General features: G+C 42.6%; 1 protein-coding gene across 1 annotated transcript; it reads left to right on the top strand.

Annotated features, from left to right (window-relative positions):
* Nucleotides 1-2,874: 2,874 nt before the first annotated feature.
* On the top strand, nucleotides 2,875-6,868 carry LOC124653217 (DNA-directed RNA polymerases II, IV and V subunit 11-like). The gene is made up of 6 exons (XM_047192284.1): nucleotides 2,875-2,976; nucleotides 3,462-3,549; nucleotides 3,877-3,966; nucleotides 4,060-4,138; nucleotides 4,220-4,315; nucleotides 6,601-6,868. The coding sequence occupies exons 2-6, from the start codon at nucleotides 3,497-3,499 to the stop codon at nucleotides 6,643-6,645; spliced, it is 363 nt and encodes a 120-aa protein (XP_047048240.1). The 5' UTR covers nucleotides 2,875-2,976; nucleotides 3,462-3,496; the 3' UTR covers nucleotides 6,646-6,868.
* Nucleotides 6,869-24,400: the final 17,532 nt, after the last annotated feature.

The raw sequence follows: 24,400 nt of genomic DNA, 5'->3' as shown, positions 1-24,400 counted from the left end.
CGAGTGGCATGATCTTAGATTTAAGCTCTATAATTATTTCTTAGATTGTATCTACAAGTTGTTTGCACATGTCTATATCCGGAACCCGAGGCCCCGAGTGACGACGAGTCGGGATAAGCCGGAGGGGAAGGCGTAGGTATGAGGATCACATGTTTTCACCAAGTGTTAATGCTTTGCTCCGATGCTCTATTAAAAGGAGTACCTTAATTACCAGTAGATTCCCTTGAGGCCCGGCTACCACCGGCTGGTAGGACAAAAGATGTTATGCAAGTTTCTCATTGCGAGCACGTATGACTATATATGGAAAACATGCCTACATGATTAATAATCTTAATGTTCTGTCTTAATGCTATTCCAATCCTATCAATTGCCCAACTGTAATTTGTTCACCCAACACTTGTTATTGGAGAGTTACCACTAGTGTAGATAGCTGGGAACCCCGGTCCATCTTTCATCATCATATACTCGTTCCTATATGTCATTAGAAGTAGTATCAACTATTTTCCGGTGCCATTGCCTCTGTGTTACTACTACGAACTACGTCATTCTTGTTACTATTGCTCTCATATTACTGCTCGCTTTCACATCACCCTCGTTACTAGTGCTTTTCCGAGTGCGACTGAATTGACAACTCAGTTGTTAAGGCTTATAAGTATTCTTTACCTCCCATTGTGTCGAATCAATAAATTTGGGTTTTACTTCCCTCGAAGACTGTTGCGATCCCCTATACTTGTGGGTTATCACTTCCTCCTTCCTTGACACCAGCGCCGAGCAGGCATGGACACCAATCCAACACGCCTGCAGCAGCCGTCGCCATCTTTGGCTTTGAGTACCGCGAAAAGTGTCCCTTCCAGAAGAAAGGGAACTCGAGTCAACCGACCGGTCCAGCACCGAGGCCGGGCCATCCGCCCGGGCAAACCAGGAACTCCCTCCAGCATCAGTGCCGAGGAAGAAGAAGAACGAGCGAGCAACAAATCATACCGACAAGGAGGAAGAAGGGTCTTTCTCCCGACCATCCGGCCGATTTTGGCGTCGCCACGTCGAACCGCCTCCTCCCTCGCCACCAAGGCCGGCCGGAAGAAGGCTGCAGAACATGACAACCGCAAGCCACCAGAAGAACACAAACCCTAAAAAGGAAGGCACTGGCGCCATCTCCTTCCTCTCCCTCGCCACCACGGTCGGCCGAGGAGAAGGCAACAACATCAGCACTCCTCCGACTCCAGAACAGACTCCGCAAATTCCACGGCAGGATCGAAATTCGACCGTGCCCGGGGAATCCACCCTCCCTCGATCCGCAGATCTGAGAGGAAACCAGGCCAGCAGCTCGCCGACGCCGTCACAAGTGGCCTTGCCGAGATGGGGATCGAGCTCCAGCATCCTTATTCCGACGTGACGTAGCCTCCACCATCTCGACGCCGTCCCAGAACACCATGCGAAGTCTAGGCCAGACGCTTCCCGGCGCAGCAGAGGAAGACCCCCCGCCGCCACGCCACCGGGGCTTTGCCCGGCGGCGGGAGGAGGGGTGCGGTGGGGGCTAGGGTTGGGTCGTGCGGGAGGTTGGGTCGTCGCGACTGCAATCAGTTGAGGTGCGGCGAGGAAGGCATCCTTACGTTGGTAGATTTGTCTCCGTTTGAGGGTTTTACCTAGTGTTGGTTGCCTTTGAGTACATCTTACCTAACCCCAACATTGTATTCATCTCCCTTTTCGCACCCTTGTTTAGCAAGATCAATGTGTAATTTATCCATTACGTTAGAAAAAGAATCAGTTTTAGATATGTGAAGATAGAGATTCGTATAGATGTGTAGTTTACCCATTCCATATGTGAAAGAGTCACTATTACACTCGTTTAGATGTAGAATCACTATTACACTGCGTTTGGATGTAGTAAATTGGGTTGGAATTGGGAATTGGAATTTGGGCCTCCAATTCAACCTTTTGGATGTGTATAGAATTAGAGTCAAGAAATGTAGGCCAATTTCAGCCCGCACCTATCTGAAGTGTTTTTCCTCGTTCGCCAATTCGGGAGATTTTATCACCTAGCACTATAAATTGGGATTTTTTTTTATCACAAAACCACAACCCTAGAAATTTTTATCACAAAACACCAACATTTAGGGTGATTATTTCACATAACACATTATTTGTTATTAGTTGGCTTGACAAGTAATTAGCCCATGGCATGATCCTCCAACGTGACACCAATTTACAGTACGTGAACATGTTTGCTACAAATAAATAAATTTTGGTGTGACACTGGATGGACATGAGAATATGATCTACACTTGCTATATTTGCTACACACAAATAAATTACCATATGATAAATATCCATTGAAATTATAACCACACAAAAACATAAGATTTGAGTAATATATTTTGTACCAAAAGAAACTTGCCAGCATAAGATTTTAATAATATGTACCAAAACAACTACCCTAGACATAAGATTTACTACCTCTGTTTCAAATAATAAGACGCACATGTATTTCAAGATGAACTTCGATCATAAAAATTGAACAGCAAAACACTTTCTAATGATGCTAATTTCATACAAATAATCTTTATATTTTAAAGTAATTCTTGGTCAAACAAAAAGCACGAAAAACGAGAGCGTCTTATTCTTTAAAACGGAGGAAGTAACCGCTAGTGTTGACAAACAACTTCGTATTTAGCGCCTGCAAATACTACGAAATATGGTCTAATTGTCTTCCGCCTGTTGGCACTCTTAAATTGACGTGGGCCTGAATTTACTAATGAGCTATTATACAAAGTTATGTGTTTTATGAAGTAATTACCAAAAATATTAATGTTTTATGATAAAAAAATTAGGATTGTGGTTATGTGATAAAATCCCCATTTTATGATGTTAAGCGATAAAACCTCCGGCTTGGAATCGCGAAGCGGTACCAGACGAAGCCCTCTTCCTGTTCACCGCGACGGAGCCGTCCCTGACCTGGAGCTAGCCTGCGGCGGCGCGGTGAGTCTCCCCGGATCTCCGCCTTCCTCTCCCTTCTCCGCCGTCCCCTCTCTACCCCGCCCTACTCTCCTTCTCCAACCTCCGCATCCGCCCTCTATGGCCATGCCCCGAACCCTAGGTGGGGCGGCGGGAGCTGGAAAGGCGTGGGATGGGTTGCCCCAGCCGTTGGCGATACGGCGCAGAGGCCACCCCTGCTTCTCCCTCAGTCCGCGCAACAGCGGCAGGAGGCAGAGCAAGGCGGGCTAAACCCATCTCTCTCTGTTTCTTACGAGAAGCAGCACCTAGCTCTGAAATTGGATACTGCGAAGCCAGTAGAAAGAAAGTAAGGCCGACTATACATCGGGAATAGAATACTTGTTCGAAGACTCACCAGCTGTGGCAGTACCTTTGCCTCCAAGGATAGGGGGTTTCCTGAATTTCAGTTGAGGAACAGTCTGACTGACCTGTGAAATGGACCTTATTGATCTGATGAATCATGCTTGCAGTAATTCGAGAGGAAGGAACCAAGTGTTGATTGAAGATGAATGCCCCTGATCGCTATGAGCGCTTCGTCGTGCCTGAGGGCACAAAGAAGTGAGTCTACTCTCCCTCCACACTTTCCCCTACATTTGTGTCCAGATAATGCTTCAGTTGTGTTTTGTTAGGTACAGCTTGTTTCTTTCTTGGAGGAAATGTAGCTGCGGAATAAAAATTTCTTCAAGTAGTTTAACATTTCAATTATGTTAATCTGTTAATAGCCACTTGCGTCTGTTTATGTGTTCTCTCTATGGCATGATGTTATGAAATGCTGATGCTTTTTTTAAAAAGCTTTTTACCCTCACAACTAAGGCTTGTTGTAGCTTGCCTGCCACTCTATTACCTAAAGAACATGGTTATAGTCCTCATGATTATCTAATGCAGGGTGTCATTTGAGAAGGATACGAAGATCATGAATGCTGCATCGTTCACCATTGAACGCGAGGACCATACTGTCGGCAACATCCTCCGCATGTACGTGTAGAAAAACCATGTGCCTCTTCGTCCCTGGTTATGTTCATCAGTTCACCCCTTCTTATTTTCTTCTGAATCTGCGAGATTCTGCAGGCAGCTACACAGGGACCCAAATGTTCTCTTTGCTGGCTATAAGCTCCCTCACCCCCTTCAGTACAAAGTCATTGTTAGGGTAGGGTGCACTTACGTTTGTTCTATTCTTTAGTTGGGTTGTACTTTGCTCAAGTAGTCTGATGTTTTGTTATATGGGCAGATCCATACTGCAAGCCAGTCCTCCCCAACGCAGGCATATACCCAGGCAATCAATGATCTAGACAAGGAGCTTGAGAACCTTAAGCAGGCTTTTGAGGTATGTTTCTTGTGCATAGGTCCATGGTTAGTTACCTTCTGATAAGCTTATAGTGTGCCGTTAGACCATTATGACATTGATGGGTGAGGTGCTGTATAAAAGATAGTATCTTTTGCTATTTATTTGCATGTTCATAACCAATGCTTTGATAGCTTGATTTGGGATGTTGATTTGTAGATTGAGCTGGTTTATGTCGATTTCACACCACAAAGTTGACGAAATTCATGGACATGTTTTCATGCTAGTCCATGGAGATAGCGGTGATGCATGCTGCTGTAAAGTGCTTGGTTTTGATGTTTGCTGCATGCCAAATACATTGAGTTTACAACATATTTTATCTTATTGCACTGGCATTAGAGAACAATCCAATCAAATATATTGTTGATATGTATAAGTGGATTGCCTAGCCCTTTCCATCAGTTCGGACTTTTGGTTGCGTTGGCTAGTGCATGAAGCTTGACATATATGACTTTTATTTTGTACTTCCTCTCATCCGTAGTTTTGGAACGAAAACACAAAACTAACATAGTGCAAACATGTCCCAACCAACCACACCTTGAGAAAAAGGAAGAGAACTAAGTATGGCAGAATACTTGATGTATTCCTATTTCTTAGCTGTTGATGAAGTTAGAATCTGGCATAAGTCATTCTTGATCTCTCCTGATTTTTGGCGTTGTCGATTATATGTGCACTGTAGCCTTCCGTACATGGAACAACCATTCAGCAATCATGCACATGTTCAGGGCAAATAATGGTTGTTTACACAATGCTATACAATTTGGGATGCTGTTTTCATGTGCATTGCTCTTTAGGCCATCGATTGAAACCAACGATAAAATTAACCTGTCTGGAAGTTGCATATTCTAGAATATGAATCCAAGGATGTGGTCTCGAAGCTCTCTGAACATTTAGGTTGCAAATCATCTCGCTCCAAGTTAACCTCTTCATCACATAACAGTTGAGAAGATAGTTTGCCAAAACGGCTTATATTATGGAACGGAGGTAGTAATATTTAGTTCTAACACAAGATAGCAATTATGTACTACTTGATATTGATGAACTAGACATATTAGATTTATTACAATTTCTTCTAAAAAAGATTGGTAATTCATGCTTTCACAGTACTATTGCTAATTCATGCTGATTTATCACAATGAACCATCCTCTTAACTTTATTCGTATAATTTCAAGTATTTTGGGAGGCTGATGTTGTTTCATTAGTTCGCTATATAGAATTTGTTATGTTACTCCCTGGAGCAACATTCCTTTCTATAAACATCAGTATCACTGTTATCAACTTTGGTTTTCCTGGTTTCTTGAAGTTTTTTTTATTTATTTAGTGTATTGGGACATAGAGGCTAAATTGGCTGTTTCCATACTAGCCCTACCTTTCCGGTTTGTGTTGAAATATGGCACAAAGCAAGAAAGAATGCTTAGCAGGATGGAAAGTAGTCGTGCCACTTTTGGAAAAATATTTCTTGTTGAAGTTGAGATATCTAAATGAAGGGCAACAATGCCTTGTGTATGTATTTGGTTAATGATGAATTCATGTTTTGGAATTCGAGCAGTGTTTATTTCATTAGTAAACACTAGGGATTGTAGACAATAGAAGGTCGTGAGATTTACTCCTTCTGATGCATCTTCAGAAAAAGTTTGTGTCGTTAACTATGCGCAGTATTCTCATGATGTCTCCACTGCCAATCACAACTTAAATTGTTTACATTGGTCTGTTGCGTACTATTAAATCTACCTTCTCACTTGTCGAGCACTTTAACATTAGAAATATCATATGAGTGCATATAAATTAACCAGTACTCCCTCCGTTGTACAATCCTTGTCGTGGTTTTAGTTCAAACTTGAACTACAATCACGCCACGAATTATGGGACGGAGGGAGTAGTAGATATCTTTCTATAAAAGGAAATATGGTGACCAGTTAAATCACATAGGGTGCTCAGATGCAGTAGTTCCTTGTCGGTACACTTTGTCTTTATGAAGTGAAGAATGGATATATGTAGAATCATTAAATCATATGGTATGCCCTCATATTGGTCGGTTTCAATCCATGGATTTGGATATAGAATTATTTTGTTGTTGCCAATAGGGGTTAAAAAGATCTTCCTTACACTCTGGTGCTTGCCCTTTCCATATTATCGCCCGCCCTCCAAATTTATGTCTTGGATATGTTGCAGTTTGATTAATTTTCCGCGAATCTTCTATGAGAGAATGCTTTGTTTGAAGCCAAATTGCAGTGATATGCTGCTGACTTGAGCTTTATGTTTCCAGGACGAGAAGAACCGTCACGAGGAAAGGATGAAGCAGGGCTACTAGGCCAATGGTGTCGTAGCTAACGTGAAAACTGTCTTATCTGACGTTTGAACTTCCTTATTAGAAACAAAAAGACTCAAGGCTTGTCGATGATCCCTGAAGTTGTAGATCCTTAGCCTGTGTCTTAAGTTGCACACCACCAGGATTGCCATTCGAATGTGTTTTGCTTAAACACGGTTCTGCATGCCATTCTAAGCTTGGTAATTAAACATGTGTTTGCACTCTATGTCTTCCTGGTTAAATTTCTCTATTATGCTCGCTGTTATGACCTTCAGTAGAAGGATATACTCGTAGTGGGTTGTAACTTGTGAGACCGAGTGCTTCGATAATAATTCTATAGTCCCGTAGTGTTACATCGATGTATTGAGACCACCACAGTTCTATCAGCGCGACCATGTGACTGTCTTAGCTCTGCGAGTGCGTGCTCGTGTGATCTAATGTGAACCAGAGATCAAAGATCAACATGCAACTAGGATCAAACTGGATATCAAAGAATCAGAACATCCTGTACATACATTGAACTAGTCTCCACCATAGTTTAAAATAGCCGGCTATCTTATTTAGCTGCGATTATTTTGGAGGCTATAAAAGGCTATAGTCGGGTTATAATGGGCTATTCTATTTAGCCTTTTTCCAAAAAATTAGAATATTCCAATCATATCTTACCAAAAGAACAGGAAAATTATAACTTAAACACGATCCGTGATACAACTTATTCAACTATTCAAGGCAAACAAGTATTCAACTATTCAAAATCACAAGTTTTCTCTAATTATATTGAACACAAATTCGGAAAACAAGAAATAAAAAAGGAAAGAGAAGAGAAGAGAAATTCAAAATGCAGAAGGTTTAGCGGCCAAGTTAGAGGTTAAATAGGGCTATAGCCGGCCATCGGTGGTTTTTTCTCATTTAGCATATAAATAACATAGCCGCTGTGGTGACCCGGCGTACCACTGCATGGTGTAGTATGCAAGTCTGATATAACACCAATGAAACACCGTTCCACTAGTATTATATCGCTCAGAGTGGTACAACAGAAACATATGCGGGTCCAAGGCATGTCTATAGAATTACAACATTGACTCTGTTACATAAGATCATCACAGCCTCCTACTTTACAATGAGGTAAATCTGCAAATAAACTCCAGAAGAACGACTCGTAGTCTAATCCTATCACGAACTCTATTTGTAGAGTATTTGACTAGCTATAGAGGCTATGAATAGATTCTGGCTAAGTAGGAGCTAGGTTTAGGAAGCTAGTTCCCTTCTATGGCTAAACTAGGTTTTTCTCCTTGTTGGATGTGGTATCTGACTCCTCTGATAGGGTCCTGTCTCTTGAAGTAGTTGTTGACTCCTCGGCCTTCGAGTTGCACTGTAGATCCTCCTTCGATGCCTCCATATTTAAGCAGGGGATTTAAGAGTGGGATGAGTACGAGCGTACTCAACAAGTTCATTATAGGAAAGAGGTGTTTAATGCACTAGCTACGGCATTAGACCAGAAAGTCTAATACCAATGCAAGTTTTCATAACCATTTCGTCAAAAGGTTGCTTTTATTCAGAAGAACTATGTCCGTCAGTCTTCACCGGTTTACTAGAACTTCATGGAGCTCCTTTCCGGCCGCGTTCGCAGTTCCATGTCCCGGAACAGGGAGTGACAGGTCACGGTTCTTTACACTCTGCAGAGGTGTGTTGCTTTACCCATAAGAGATCTTAACCTTGGTGCCAACCAAGCTGCAGGCTTGTCCACACTTCCTATGGTGTGAGGCCCGGTATAAGGTCTAGCCAATCATGTTCCTCCGCTACCTCGAACACCCACCCTTTGTTGCATGCCCCGACCCTGGGTCCACGCCGGTCCCATTATTCCCGTAGATTTCAGGGTGGACCCCGACCACGACGTCAATGCAGGGCTCTACCATACATTCCTACGCCGGTAGCTGCAGCCCATCATAGACCGCAATACCGTGGGGACTTAAGGCTTCCCCAGCCTACCGCTTGTTCTTCGGGCGACAAGTGTCTACGGACAATGCCGTGGGGACTTAAGGCTTCCCCAGCCTGCCGCTCGCCCCCGACAGATACAAGTGTCTACGGTAAAGCGCGTCCGTTGATGAACGAGAGGTGGAAACACTTTTGACTACTCCGTCCCACTCCGGATCTTATGGTTAACACGGTTATTACGGCACAAGAATCACTGGACGACATTTGTTGTTTAATCCTAGATGGATATAAACCCTTGCAATGGAACCTCCACCATATCAACACAATCCATGGTTCCATTGCCCACCACATAGTCATATTCATAGTTATGAAAATAGTGGTTTTGGTTTTTATGCAATAGTGATTATCATAGTACTTTGCAAGTAATTTGATAAAGATACTCAAATGACATGAGCAAGTGATGAACTTGCCTTTCTTGATTGCAAGATTATGCGGACAAGGTCTTCGATACGCAATAACTCCAAATTCTGAAATAGCATCATCGTCCGGTAAGGACGATGTTTAAAAGATTGGCAAGGATGCAAAAATGCATAAGTATGAGATGCAATCGCTCTAAGCGTGACCTAACCCCGATGATTTAGGATTAGTGAGTGGTAATGATTAGTTCAGGGTGTGTTGCACTTTTAGAGAGATTCACAAACAAGGTTCTTATTCAGGTTTGTGTTGTTTTAGAATCATAAGCAAGTGGTAAAATGCATAGTAATAGTCATATACACCAAAGAATAGTAGTTGTATAATAAGTAAAGAGCAGTTGTCAATTTTATGTCTTGTAGTGCATGGTTGATGATTACTTGTTATATTCTTCAAAAGAATAACTTTTGAAGAACATGTTCTTTAATAAAGAACAAGTATGACAATTGGGTTTGTGGGTTGCTATAATTTATTCTGGTTCCAAGTAGTTTCTGGAGTAAGTATAAGATGGATCACAACATAGTTGGCTTTATCAGCAACTAGGCTTGATTGGTTTTATTTAAGCATAAGCAACTTAAGAAATTAATTATACATGGTTGCTATCATGGTGGGTTCATCTTGTTGGTGATAGCTAGCTAGGGTTTATAGGTCCTATAAAGCAGGGTTGCTGGCTACTCTTTGTTTTCTTCAAAAGAATAACTTTTGAAGAACATACTTCTTAAGTAATAAGGAGTATCTCAATTAGAGTTGAGGTTATCTAGAGTTTATTATTGGATCCACTAAAATAGGAATGGTGGTTTCCTAAATAGGATGCTTAATAATTATCTCATACTAGCAGGGTTTAGTGGAACAGGGTATGTAGTGCAAAATAATAGGTATGGTTACTATTAGGGTTCATCACCATGGTGTGATGCTAAGCATGGATAATTAAGGATGATTGTTTTGGTAATAGGATCTAGGGTTTACACTTGGTTAACCCTACTTGATTAGTTAGGTCTGATGAGGATGAACACATGGGATACCCATATATTAGTGATAGGTTTTCTACATTTTATGTGGCCAAGACAAGTATTTAGTTGCTACTATGGTTCTATGCTTTGAAAGAAGGTACCATGATCACTTGTTCTAACCTAGGGTTTAGGTTAGAAGCAATTTAGGGTTCACATGAAATAGTGGAGCTAGGGTTCCAATTTGGATTAGGGTTTTAGGATTACCCATAAAATGATGAGGTTATCACTTTATTTATAATGGGACTAGGTCTTCCTATTTACTCTATAATTGGCTTAATAACTTCATTATTAAACTTGAAGTTATTAATAACTTTGAAATAAAAATAATGTTGGATTTGGCATTTTATTATTATTAATGAATTAATAATTAAGGTAATTGTTATTTAGGGTTTAAATTCCAATAATAAAGATTTAATAAGTTCCAGATAAAGGAAATTAGTTTTAAAGTTTTCTTTATTTACTTTACTGGTTTTTATTTAATTTGTAAAGTTTTCCTAATTTCTGAATTTTAATTGTATTTTGAATTAAAAGAAAAGGCTTAATTGACAAGTATTAAATAATTGAATTTCTATTAAAAATATAAATTTCATTTTATATTTTTATTGGATAGATTTTTCTTTTATAAGAATTTTGATATCACATTTGTATTTTTCTGAGCTTTTATGAATTTTCCACAATTATTTGAATTTGCAGAGATTATTGGATTTGAATTAAAATGACAAGAACTGCTAAACGCACACTGCTGGTTCTACCCGTGGTCACTGACCAGTGGGCCTATGTCCACGTCAGCCGCCACGGTGTCATTGACCGAGGTCAAAATAGAAAAGATGACCTGGGAGCTCACTGCCGGCGGGAATTCACGACGGCGGCGAGGCTCCAGGCGATTTACGGGCGCGCGATGATGCTCTTGCTGCTCTACGCGACACGGGAAATCTAATGGTGGTGGCGCCGCCCACTTTTGGTCGCCGGCGCTTGCCCGACGGCAAGGCCGAGCGGCGGAGCTCGCAGGTCCACAACGACGACGCAGTACAGCGAGCTAGGGATGGTGCGGGGTGGTCCACAAGGTGCAGGAGCTCACCAGGAACTCGTAGGAGTGCTCAGGCGAGGCAGGGGTGCCCTGAGTCGCCGGCGACGACGGCAACCGGTGTCGGGGAAGACGATGTCGTTGGCGATGCTACGGATCGCCCCACCTCAATTCCTTTTGCAAGATGATCAAGTCGAAGACGGCGAACACAGTGGTGGCCACGGCGAGGCCTGGGGAGGTCTCTCCCGGCGGCGATGGTCGGAGGCAGGGTCACTAGGGTTTCGGAATTGGGGAGAAATTGAGCAGAGGAGAGGGAAATAGAGGGCGTCGGCGCGTTTTATAGGTTCTCCGTCGTGTGCTGGCGGTCAACAACTGCGGCGGCGACGCAGGACGTGGCGTGGGCGTCGCAGTGTCGCTCTCCAGTGCGTGCGGCGAGGCAGAGACGAAGGAGAAGAAGACGCGCTCGTCCTCTTCGAGTTTATCTGGAGCGAAGGGTTACGGGCCAGTGTTGGGCTGTGGTTTGGCGGTGGATTGGGCTGGAGTGCTGGGCTGCCGCGTGGGCTGTCCGGCCAGGTGAGGCAGGTAAGTCTCCTCTTCTATATTTTTTTCTTTTTTCTTTTCTATTTTATAATTCTATTTTATATTTATTATTTGGATTCATATTTGAATTCAATACTGTTTGTAAATAATTTGTAATGATGCTCATTCATTCAAGATTTAGTATACTGACTATTGTTTCCTTGTTCTATTTTGAATTCATATTTTATATTGAATTACTTGCATATTTGTGAATGTAATTAAAATAACATTTGGACCTAATCTTATATTTTTACTTTAATTCTCTTTTTATTATGCAATCAATTCTGTTTAGAATGATGAGAGTTGATACTTTCATCTCAAAGTATTTCAGAGATTGTTACTATATCTTGGTTTCCATTTGAGGAATTAGTCACTGGCATTTCATGTGAGCAACATTTTCTTAGGATTTTGTAGGTTTGATGATATCCCAAATTCAGGGTTAGTATTAGTACTATATTTTATATATAACTTAAAATCCTAGAGTATGTATTACTCTCCTCAAGGTTGGGCTTTATTTACAGAGATAAGTGGTTGATCACTACCCATGGATTAATTATGAGTTTAAGCACTAGATGTTTCTTAGGGTTAATTACTGAAGCATAGAATTTAGCTAATGAGCAGTTCTTAGGGTTATAATGATATTTACCTAATGGGAATTGGTTTGAATCTCAATTATGGCCTAGGTTCATATTATGATCACCATAGTGATGAATAAACTAGGGTTAAGATAAAATTCTAGTTTATAGAATTGGGATGACATTATATTGCAATTGCTAGGGCTTAATCTCCTCCAACCAAAATAGGATGGTTACTTACTTTAATTATTATTGTTCTCATTTAGTTGTTAAGGATCTGAGAATTGATTCTATCTTATTCCTATAGACTTCTTTTATATCCTTAATCTATTATTAAAGTAACTAAAGTAGCTATACTTCTTTTTATAGTTAACTTTGGTTATATTGATGAAGGTTTTCTCACCATATGAATTATAGGCTTTAACTCTAAGCTTTTCTTATGTGCTAAAATCCTCTACTTCAAGTTCTTAGGGTTTATGATCACTACACAATTTATGATGATCAAGATTTGGCTTCCTAAAGTATTTCTAATGGAATGGTTTTCACTTCCATGATCAAGTGTTGTCTTGATCAACTAGGATATAACACTTCTATTTTACTTTCTATGATGGGACTACTATGGTTACCTCAATAGTTTATATCCCAGGAGAATTCCTGAGATATTACTTAGGGTTCTTTCCAGGGAATGATGATATAATCATCTGGGTATATGGATAGTTCTTTCCCTCAAATCCAAGTGTTGCCTCAATTAACTTGAGGGTAGCACTATAGCTTGAGTTCTCTCATAGGAATAATTATTCTAAGGTTTATGGTGTATTCACAATATCTCAATAGGTATTTAGTCTAAGACTCCACTTGGCTATCTTGGTTGTATTAATCTCCTCCTTTCCTTATCAATCCATGGATATAATCTTATTCCATGTGATGATGTTAGGTTGTCTCACTACTCCAAGATGAAATGGTTAACCTCCTAATACTTTAGTTCAAAGGTTGTCATTTATTCTAAAATAGGTAAAGCTTGAATTAGTATGAAGGGTCTCACACATTTGGGAAGGACTTTAATATTAAGATGAGGTTAGGCTCTATAGAGATTGATGTGTTCATCAATGTCTATGTTAAATATAAATGATTTATCTCTCTAGAGATGGTCTGGAATAATATCCTAGGGTTCCTCTTAAGGATGATGATTTAATTGCATGGATGTATATCCAAGGTTTAACCCAAGGTTTGTCATTGCTTCCCTAAATGAAATAGGACTCTCACCTCTCTAGGTTTAATGTATAATAATATGGAATAGAGAAAGATATATATCTCTAGGGTTGATCTCCTTGTTATGTTTCCAAGACTAAAGTAGAATGAATACCATGAGCTTCATGGTAGGATCAAGGATTAGTTTTAGACATGGAAAAGATAAGTGAAGAATGTTTTCTTCCTTTTATTGTTACTTAATTTACCATTGGATGTATATTCATATGTTATGGCAAGGATTACCATATTATAATCTTTTATAGGATCAAGCAATTTATCATTGAGTGAAGTGTTGTTGTGTGATTGTTAGTTCCATTTGATCTAACCCCTTAGATCAAATCATCTCTACCCAAAACAAGGTTTTAGCAAAGTCACATTGAAGTTTATAGCGATTGACTTGATGAGCTACTTCAATTCCACCAAGGTCAAGTGAAACTTCGATTCATCGTGATTGTTTTACTTTAAAGCGCGAAAATTCCCCGGATTTTCTATGCATGAATGCAATGCACACATCTATTTCCTCTATTTTTGTAACCCCAATACCTGGGATATTACAGCCGCAACGGCAGATCTCCCAATAGCCAGGCTATTTAAAACTTTGGCTCCACTACTATTAAAAGGGAGGGGTTAAGTGCAATTTTGGTCCCTAGGTACGTACGGGGCCGGCGGCCTCGCCGTCGACTCGCCATCGGGACCGTGGATTTCACTCGACGCGGGCGGCCTGTACGCGTGAGGATTCCACTCCAACTTTTAGCAGCTGGGTGGCTCGGTGGTGGACCTCTTGCGGCGTTCCTCCGCGGCCGCCTTCCTCTTTTCCGCCCGCGCAGCTTGGGTGCGCTCGCGCTCCGCCTCCTGCGGCGGCACCATCCGCTTCCCGCACAGGTCGAGCTCCTGAAGGGCGGCGTGTTCCACAGCGGTATGTGCCTCCAGGCGGACGCGGCCGGCGGCCTGGGCCTCGTGGTTCTCCTCCCGATGGCGCATGCTCTCTTGGCGGCCGCACTCCGCCGATGCAGCAGCCTCCCGGTCGCACCGCTCGGGCGAGGGCAGCTGCATGAGGTGGCGGGATGCTCGCATAGCGAGGAGCTGGTTCTTCTGGCCGAGGGGGTCGCCTAAACGGCGGCGGCCGGCCCGGCAGGTGGCCTCGTGCTCCTTCTTCACGCGTGTGAGGTCGGCGAGATGCTCCTCGATGGCGACGTTGATGTTCGCCAGCGCGAGGTCATCGAACAAGTCGTCAGCGTCGATGGGCTCCTCCTCCGCGGCGGGCTCCGCCTCCTCCTCCGCGGCCTCGTACCAGCCGTCAGCGGTCTCGTGCTAGCCGTCCGCGGCCGCCTCCACCAGCTCCGCGCCCTCTTCCTTCTTCGTCGTCCCCTCGGCAGCGACGCGGAGCGCCTCGTCGTCGGCGACCCAACGCGCGTCGGCCCCCTCCGCGGGAACCTGGCCCGGGCGGCGAGGGTGAGCTTGGCCCACGTGGCATGCAGGGTGCGCGGCATGCCGATGGAGGTGTAGAGAGAGCCGGAGAAGGAAGAGGGGGAGAGGACGGCGGAGCAGCTGGAGGTCTGTGAGGCCGGCGCCGTCTTTTTATAGCCGGCGGCCTTGGCGGGAAACTTGGGCGCGAGCGCGCGGCCATGGTCTTTTCACGCGCGCGGGAAGCCTAGTGCGCGCGGGAGCGTTCTCCCGCCCGCCATTGCTGTCCCGTCGAGGCCTGCCATGGCGCAGCGCCGCGCGATGAAGACAAACCACGTGGCGGCTCTTTGGGTCGCCGCGTTGGGTGCAGCGTGCGACCCAAACGGATATGCGGACGCGGGCCGCTGTCCGGATGTCCGCGCGGTCACCCAAACGACCCAAAACGAACGGCCCAATGCGTCCGTTTGAATCGCCGCGTTGGAGATGCCCTAAGTGAGCACACAGCGGTTCTACAAGTCCAAAGTACAGCAGAATGTTCCGGTCTGGTCACACGTATTAGGCCGGCGCCATTTCAATTCACCACATGGATGGTTAAGCTAGACTGTTTCAGAAAAGTTTATATACATGGCTGAGAATTAGCATGTTATCTGCAAAAGTTGTTATATTCCCATGGTATATACCCATGTATGTATCATTGTTCTCTGCCTAGTCGCTTGCGTGAGCAAGCAAATCCTAGTATGGCATCCAAAGAGCAAAGCCGATCAACATAGTTGGTCAATCTCTATACTTAAATATACATCTCAATTTGTGGGTGTCATGTAATACATTAGATACCACACTATACTCTCAGAACATGGCTGTGAAGATAGTTGGTCGATTGGTTGGTGAGCACTAAAAGTCTGGGTTACTTTACGAACCCAAACCCCCTCATATATATATCTAGTACCATACAAAATAATCATCATCTTCCGGACACAACCAAAAAAAATGAATTCCTATGTATATGAAGATATAGCATGAACAAGTGTCAAATCACACTCGGTGATTTGGTTGCTGAAATCACCATGAACAGGATGCATCGGGAGTATTTGGACAGGACTGACGTGAATTTCGCGCTCCTCTAGCTTTATTAAATTCGCTTTGCTTTCATGTAGTTGAAGCAGTTCTAAACACTCCACACTCCAGTTGTTGAACCCAAGAATGATGATCCGACCTTCACAATCTTCCGATTAACTGTTGCTAGGGTTCCAGCCCTAAGAAGGGTTTATGTGTACATAGTTTGGCTATCAAAGGTTTCCGTGGCCAATAGCCATTGTTCGATTGACTCATGTGGTCGATAAGCTTCAAATGGGGCACGTGAATAGAACTTCCCACATGATCAGGTTCAAATGAGAAAATGGCCTATCTTAGTGCATTGCCTCTCAGGACGCTGTTATAAAAGATGGAAGAACTTAAGCAATGACTTTGACTATGCAGTTTCTTTTAAGTTATTTCATCTAAGAAATGTTGCATTTAATTGATTTATGCTCCGTTTGGATGTTTGCATGAGAAGACTAGGTATTGTATTGGGTTGAATATCCAATACCAAAAATATTGATGTTAAGAGTGAATGCCAATATTTTTGTTTAGATGTGTTAGATATTCGTTTCCCAGACTAGATATTGAAGTTGAATGCCCAATATCGTTTGGATGGTAAAAATGACGAATTCAATTGCACGAGACTTCGATCATTACACTATGTTATGTATGCAACAACGACAATATTTTTGCAGTCGCATCAACAAGCAAATGATATATTGAGAACACTACATACGGACAATAATTTTGTCGAATAGTCTAGCAATGTAATATAAAAAAGTTCCATTCATAATCGAGCACACAAAGATGATACAAGTCCCAAGCATACACACATAGTCTCATACGTGGAACTACAAGTTCTTAGTCTAGCAAGCACAAATGAATCAAACCAACATTAGCAACCATTCCTTTCTAATTCACCACCAAAGTACAGTAAATTGTTCCGGTCTGGCCACACATATTAGGCTGGCGTCATTTCAATTCACCACATGGATGGTTACGCTACACTGACTGGTTCAGAAAAAGTTTATATACGCTGTTCTGATGATCTCGTTCTTGTGGTGGGCGACCGAAAACGCGAAACGGTATCGCTCCGCGTCGTCTCCCGCGGGCGACCGGGGCGAACCCTAGCCCAACCACGCCGCCACCCCTCCTCCTCCCCTCCTCCCCCGCCGCCACCGGCGAGCGCCGCCGGGCAAAGCCCGCGCGGTTCCGCCGGCGGTGGGTTCTCTCTCACCCGCGCGCGAGGGAGTCTGCGCGGGGCAGGCTCGGCTGGCGGCGGTGCTCCTCGGGGCTTCAAGAGCTCGGTCCGGCGGTGGTGGCAGGGCATGACGGCGGCGGTCCCAGGCGGAGGCGGTGGCGGGCGCAGTGCGTGGCCATGGGCGGCAGCGGAGGGCGACGGCGGAGGGGGCCTGCTGGCGGCGCGGCCCGGATTGGGGCCAGTTGGGCTCCGATCTGGGCACCGTGGGCCTTGTCCAGGGCCTGGAGGGTCTCGAGACGGCCAGCCGGCGGGGCGGTCCCCTTGTTGCACTGCTGCTCGTGCTAGGTCTGGGCCAGGCGGGCCCAGATCCGGTGGCCCTAGCAGCGCGGCGTCCGACCCCTCTCTCGTGTAGGAAGGTCGTTGGGATGCCTTGCTGCCATTCAAAGGCGCGATCTTGGATGCCGACAAAGTGATCGGCTCGATCGGCGGCGTGGCGGTGTCGGTAACGGCGCGGTGATGTCCCCGGGCGTTGCGGCGAGGGTGCTTCTTTGCGGCGGTGTGCGGCCTTGGCCATGGCTGTCTTGCGGGAAGTGAGGTCGCGGGGACGCTGCGCATGGTACCTGGCTAACACATTGCGGTTAGGTTGGGGGCGACTTGGTTAGGTTTGGGACGGAGCTGCAAATAGATGGCTTAGGCGGCATGGGTGTAGCAGCGTGGCGGCACAGCTAATGGGACTTGATCGAGACCTAGCAGGCGGCTGGGCATGATCTTGGCCTAATTGGTAGTGCTACTGCGTCCGGACGACGGTCACCTCGCGTGGCGGAGGGCGGATCCCCTCCCCTGGCTGCCGTTGGCCTGATGGCTGTTGGCTATGTGTCGGCCTGCCCTGTCCAATCCGCCGGCCTTGTGATGTTGTGGCTAGGCCATGGGCTCGAGTTAGTGGGATGCCGGGGCGGCGGCCCTGGAAGGTAGACTGCGCGGTTGGCTCTATGGCGGGCAACGTTGCGGTGGTGGTGGTCTCACTCTTCGGCCATGAGGATGGCGTGGAGCGGACGGCGGGAGATCCTGGTGTTGGCGGCACTTCGGCTGTGACAGCTCCCAGATCGTGGTTTGGGAACCTTCCTAGGGGGCAGCGGGCGGCTGAGTTCTCGGACGTGGTGTGAGGCTACTTCCGGGCGAAAGCTCAGCGCCGAGGCGCCAACGACGGCGATGCCCGCGGGTGTCGTAACCCTCTTGGGGGCGTCGTTGTGGGTACCCTCCCCGCGGTACGGCTCCGGGTGAAAACCCTCGACCTCGCGGTCTCGACGACGGCGGCGTAATGCGTCGTTACCCTCTTGGGGGCGTCGTTGTGGAGCCCCGACTCGACTCGGTCTGTTCCAATGTCGTCGCTAGTTTTGGTTTTCCTTGTTCTTTTTTGTTTATCCTTTGATCTGCTTTGTAAGAGGTTCTCCTCTCCACCATGTATCGGTTCGGCCGTTGCGGCTTTATTTATAAAGCGGGGCGAATGCCTATTTCGAGAGAGAAAAAGTTTATATACACAGTTGAGAATTAGCATATTGTCTGCAAAAGTTGTTATATTCCCATGGTATATACTCATGTATGTATCATTGCTCTCTATCCGAGCAAAGCTGACCAACATAGTTGGCCAATCTTCTAGGCATTTGTCCTCCTCTATGCTTAATATACATCTCAATTTGCGAGTGTCCTGTAATACTTTAGATACCACAGTATACTCTCAGAACATAACTGTAAAGATAGTTGGTCGATTGATTGGTGAGCATTAAAAGTATGGGTTACTTTGCGAACCCAAACCCCCTAGATATATATATCTAGTACCATACGAAATAATCATCATCTCCCCGACACAACCAAAAAAAGATGTATTCCTATGTATATGAAGATATAGCATGAACACGTGTCAAATCACACTCGGTGATTTGGTTGCTGAAATCACTATGAATAGGATGCATCGGGTGTATTTGGTCAGGACTGACATGACTTTCACGCTCCTCCAGCTGTTTTACGTTCCCTTTGCTTTCATGTAGTTGCAGTAGTAGTTTTTTTCGAAATGGGGGTCATCCCCGGCTTCTGCATCGTGATGATGCACACAGCCTTTTATTAATAGAGTTCAGAGTAACAATGTTTACAAAACACTAGTCATCGAGGACTGGTCCCATAACCAACCATCGAAAGAAAACGTATAAGAAAGACTACAAATTAACATAGTCTTCTAGTAAGACGCCAGCCAGCCAGGCACAAGATATCCTGAGCGACCATCAGGAGCCGTGTGCATCCAGTAGCCATGGCATCCCGCTGCCCCTCCGGGGAGAGTAGGGCCCAGAGCTGAACCCAATGGAAAACCATATGAATAACCTGCAAAAAATAAAAAGAAGGTTTTTTGTTAAAGATTATATCATTCCTGGTCCTCCAAATTTTGCTTTCATGTAGTTGCAAGTAGTAGTTGCAGTAGTAGTGAACCCCCCAGTTGTTGATCCCGATAATGATCAGGGCACGTTCCTAATTTTCTGATTAAAAATTGTTAGGATTCTAGCATTATGATGGGACCATGTGTACTTCGTTTCGCTGGGTTTTTCTTGGCCAATAATAATTGTTTGATTGACTCATCTGGTCGACAAACTTTAAATGGGGCACATGAATATAGCTTCTCACATGATCAGGTTCAAAGGAGAAAAGGGTCTATCTTAGTGCATTGTCTCTCAGCACGTTGTTATAAGATGCAAGAACTTGCAACAACTATGTCAACTATGTCAATGCAGTTTATTTTCAATTATTTCATCTATGAAATGTTGTATTTAATTAATTTATGCTTTGTTTGGATGTTTGCATTAGGAGCTTGGGTGTTGTATTGGGTCTAATGTCCAATGCCCAAGATATTGATATTAAGAGTGAATGCCAATATTTCTGTTTGGATCTGTTAGATATTCGTATCCCAGACTAGGTATTGAAGTTGAATGCGAAATGTTGTGTGGATGGTAAAAGTGACGAATTCAATTGTACGAGACTTCGATCATTACACTATGTTATGTACACAACATCGATAGTATTTTTTGTAGTCGCATCAACAAGAAAATAATATATTGAGAACACTACATATGAACAATATATTTGTCGATTAGTGTTGTAACATAATACTAGCAATGATCGGCGCGGCGGCACGCCGCGCCAGTATGGTGACTGATAGATGGAAGCGGTTTCCTGGTGTTTCATGGCCCTCCCCTTGTCCCAAAAGAGAAGTATAGCATACAAAGCTGTTTGGATTTTCTCTGGTTGATGGCATGACATACGCAAGTAAATGTGTCGGTGGAATTTACATGTGAAATAGATTAGCATAACGGTTAATACACATTACACAGCAAACTTCATACATTCTTACAAATACATGTATATTACCATTATCAATGGTGTGCACTTATGACATCTAAGATGAGAGTAAACAGGAGAGAAGCATACGTTCCAAGGCTCTATTGTTCCAGGAAGGATATTAATCTATATAGGTTTGCTTGCATCTTCCGCATATTGTTTAGTCATGCAATGTGTGCCTCTTAATATGTGAGCACTGTACTGTTATATTCTTTCAAACATGTAAGTGAGAAGCTCAATTAATTCCTTGTGCTTCGTGATGTCAAACAATACTTGTTGCAGAACATGGTTGAAATACGGCAGTGAGGCCAGAAGTACCTACCACTTGCAAGGGATATCTCAAATAAAGTGAGCTAAACGTCATAATGCCTACACAATCAAACAAACTTGACGAATGACAACAATACCTTTGCACTTACTGTTTACCTAACCGATGGCATCTTAGATATGTCAGAAGAATGGCTGGTGGCAAGATATTCTTGAAGAACAGTTCACAAATGGGCAATTGAAGCAATAGTCACTTAATGATATGATTGTCTCATCAGTAGCCCATGGAAAACCTACAAGGTAAATTGGTTACTGGAAATTAAATTACTGGAAATCTTTTGCGCAAAGAACAAAATCATGGTTTAGATAGGATACTATAGTATAGCAGAAGAATGGTATTTCATGAACATATAGTAATCTCATGTAGTCGTTCGCAGCTGATCAATCTTTAAATAAGAGAATATTTCCAGAACAAAAGGATAGGTAAACTGGTAGGTTAATCTTCAGAAAGAGAATTAGAATAGAGTGCATTATATTAAAAAAGAACAAAAACACTGAGGAAAACCAGAGATATTTGTGCCCAGCTAATCTACAGAAAAAACATACCAGTCCTACAAGTAAAAATGGAAACTGTGGTCTACTTGTACCAACCAGTACCTAGGTATCGCATTGCGCCTTTAGACCCTAAAGTTTATTGAGACATCATATTATTGCTAAGGACCTAGAAATATCGAGGTATCATATTGTTGCTGAGATCCCTAGGCTGAACATCCCACTCCGAATATAAAGGTAAGAAGACCTACTTTCGGTCTTGCCAAATAGCAATGTATGGTTTATCATTTATTGCAAAATTCACCTTTACACTTAGCTTGATTGGAACAGTTAACATATTTCTTACCTTCTGTAAATAACATTACTTTGAATAGCAAGTACATTTTTCGTTGGATTTTCCGCACTACATCTAGAAGTACTAAAACATTAAATATGAATAATGAAGTGGCGCCATGATCTCTGCAAGAGTAGCGTTCTTGTGCACCTGAAATTGAACTGTGGCAACATGACTGCCCAGCGTCACAGGTTGCACTTAGACTTCTACACGGAGTTGCCCACAGAGATGAAATGCGAAGGTTCTATGGGGTAGCATACTGGCAATGCATCAGATATTCGTTAGGTATGGGAAAATAAGTTATAACTTAGTGCACCTAAGTTCTAAAAATGCATACGAACCATGCAAGCATTTTCTCCTTCATAATCGTTTGTATGAACAAAAAATCACAACATAAATCTCCATGTTTATGTAAACTAAGAAGGCGCATGTGATTCTGAGATAGACATGTACCGATGTAGTCCTGGAAGTTATACATTTGGCACTGTCATACTAAAGCGTTGTTCGGAGGCCATGTATTTAGACCATGAACTATGGAACCTGGATACAACTAAGGAGCATACAAAAATGATAGGAAAAAAATGATACTTGTCTTAAATAACAACATAATTTGTAAAAGAAGATTACCTTGACTATGCTACAGTATTAGCATCGCAGCTACATGGAGCCCTACTATTTGATTTCCTGGGAACGACTTCTAATGCTGGAAAACATAAAAGTTCTAGAATAGTCCAGTATCAGCAGCCTAGAAAAGAATTGTGAAATGTGGTCTGTAGTTCCCTGGGCATTTACAATGGAAGGGCAGAATCGAGATATATGCTTCAGTCCGCACAACAGAAATCCTTCAAATAGATAATCAAAAAAAACTGCAAGTTGTGACGACGCTTTACTTCACTATAAAAACAACCAGGAAAAAAATACCAAGACAAAGCAAAAACAATATACTATCTCAGGATTTTTAATATGTGCAGTGTAGAGTCCTCGGATCACACTATTTCTGTCCCTCTCATTTTATAATTTTGGTTGTGAAGATTATTCTACATCTTGTAGCGACGACCCCATAAAGATTTAGTGAACCATAGAGTTCTTCATTCCCCTGGATACTTCACACGATACACAACATGGAAATTTCAAACATGGAAATTTCACAAACCTCCCAAAAGCTTCATTTTACAGTGACTAAGAAGGATTCATGCTTACCTTTTCATTTTCATGTTCTAAACCTCTTTAAATCTTGGTCAAACCTAGAATTTGACCAAGATTTAAATGGGCATAAAAATTCAGAAAAAATAAAAAATGAAAAAACAAAGCACATATATAGCCTTCTTATGTTAGATAGTAAGCATTCGAGTTCATAAACAAGGTCTAGACATATTCAAAGCAGAAAAATCATGTATCTACCCCTAACCCCTAAAGTCTGTCTTATGAAGTCACAAACATGAAGAGATGTGGTTTTGGGTTTCAATCATAAAAATTTCAAGTACCTCCCAAAAGATTCATTTTAAAGTGACTAAGAAGGATCCATTCTTACCTTTTTTTTTCATGTTTTATACTTGTTTAAACCTTGGTCAAACCTAGGATTTGATTAAGATTCAAATGGGCATAAAAAATTAAGAAAAATCAGAAAAAATAAAAAACCAAAGAACATAGCCTTCTTATGTCATATATGTAGTAAGCATTCAAGTTGATTCAAGTTGATTTTTTTTTGAATTTTTATGCCCATTTGAATCTTGGTTAAATCCTAGGTTTGACCAAGATATAAACAAGTTTACAACATGAAAATGGAAAGCTAAGCATGGATCATTCTTAATTAGTTACTCTAAAATGAAGCTTTTGGGAGGTACTTGAAATTTTTATGTTTGACTTCATAAGACAAAGTTTAGGGTTATGGGTAGATACAAGATTTTTCTTGTTTGGATATGTTTAGACCTTGTTTATCAACTTGAATGTTTACCGTATGACACAAGAAGACTATGTTTTTGAATTTTTGATGTCCATTTGAATCTTGGTCAAATACTAGGTTTGACCAAGATTTAAAACATGAAAATGAAAACGTAAGCCTGTATCCTTCTTAGTCACTGTAAAATGAAGTTTTTGGGAAGTTTTTTTTTTAAATTTCCATGTTTGAAACCCAAAACCACTTCTCTTCATGCTTGACTTTATAAGACAGAGTTTAGGGTTAGGGTTAGATACATGATATTTCTAGTTTGAATATGTCTAGACCTTGTTTATCAACTAGAATGCTTACTATATGACATAAGAAGAGTATGTGCTTTGATTTTTCATTTTTTTGAATTTTGTATGCCCATTTGAATCTTGGTCAAATCCTAGGTTTGACCAAGATTTAAACAAGATTAAAACATTAAAATGAAAAGGTAAGCCTTGATACTTCTTATTCACTCCAAAATGAAGCTTTTGGGAGGGTTTTTGAAATATCCATGTTTGAAACCCAAAACCACTTCTCTTCGTGTAGAGTTTAGGGTTAGGGGGTAGATACATGATTTTCTGGTTTGAATATGTCTAGACTTCGTTGATCAACTTGAATGCTTACTATATGACATAAGAAGCTTATGTGCTTTGGTTTTTTGCTTTTTTTAAATTTATTTTTAGAATTTTTATGCCCATTTGAATCCTGGTCAAATCCTATGTTTGATCAAGATTTAAACAAGTTTAAAACATGAAAAAGAAAAATTAAGCATG

This window comes from Lolium rigidum, chromosome 5 (assembly GCF_022539505.1).
Source record: "Lolium rigidum isolate FL_2022 chromosome 5, APGP_CSIRO_Lrig_0.1, whole genome shotgun sequence".
Taxonomy (NCBI): domain Eukaryota; kingdom Viridiplantae; phylum Streptophyta; class Magnoliopsida; order Poales; family Poaceae; genus Lolium; species Lolium rigidum.
The sequence above is the reverse complement of the archived record's forward strand: the minus strand, read 5'-3'. Positions and strand labels throughout refer to the sequence as shown.

Excerpts from the sequence above, each read along its gene's own strand:
- LOC124653217 (XM_047192284.1), top strand. The coding sequence starts at position 3,497 with ATGAATGCCCCTGATCGCTATGAGCGCTTCGTCGTGCCTGAGGGCACA. Across the intron at positions 3,967-4,059 it reads GTCGGCAACATCCTCCGCAT|GCAGCTACACAGGGACCCAA; the intron begins GTACGTGTAGAA and ends GAGATTCTGCAG. Across the intron at positions 4,316-6,600 it reads ACCTTAAGCAGGCTTTTGAG|GACGAGAAGAACCGTCACGA; the intron begins GTATGTTTCTTG and ends TTATGTTTCCAG.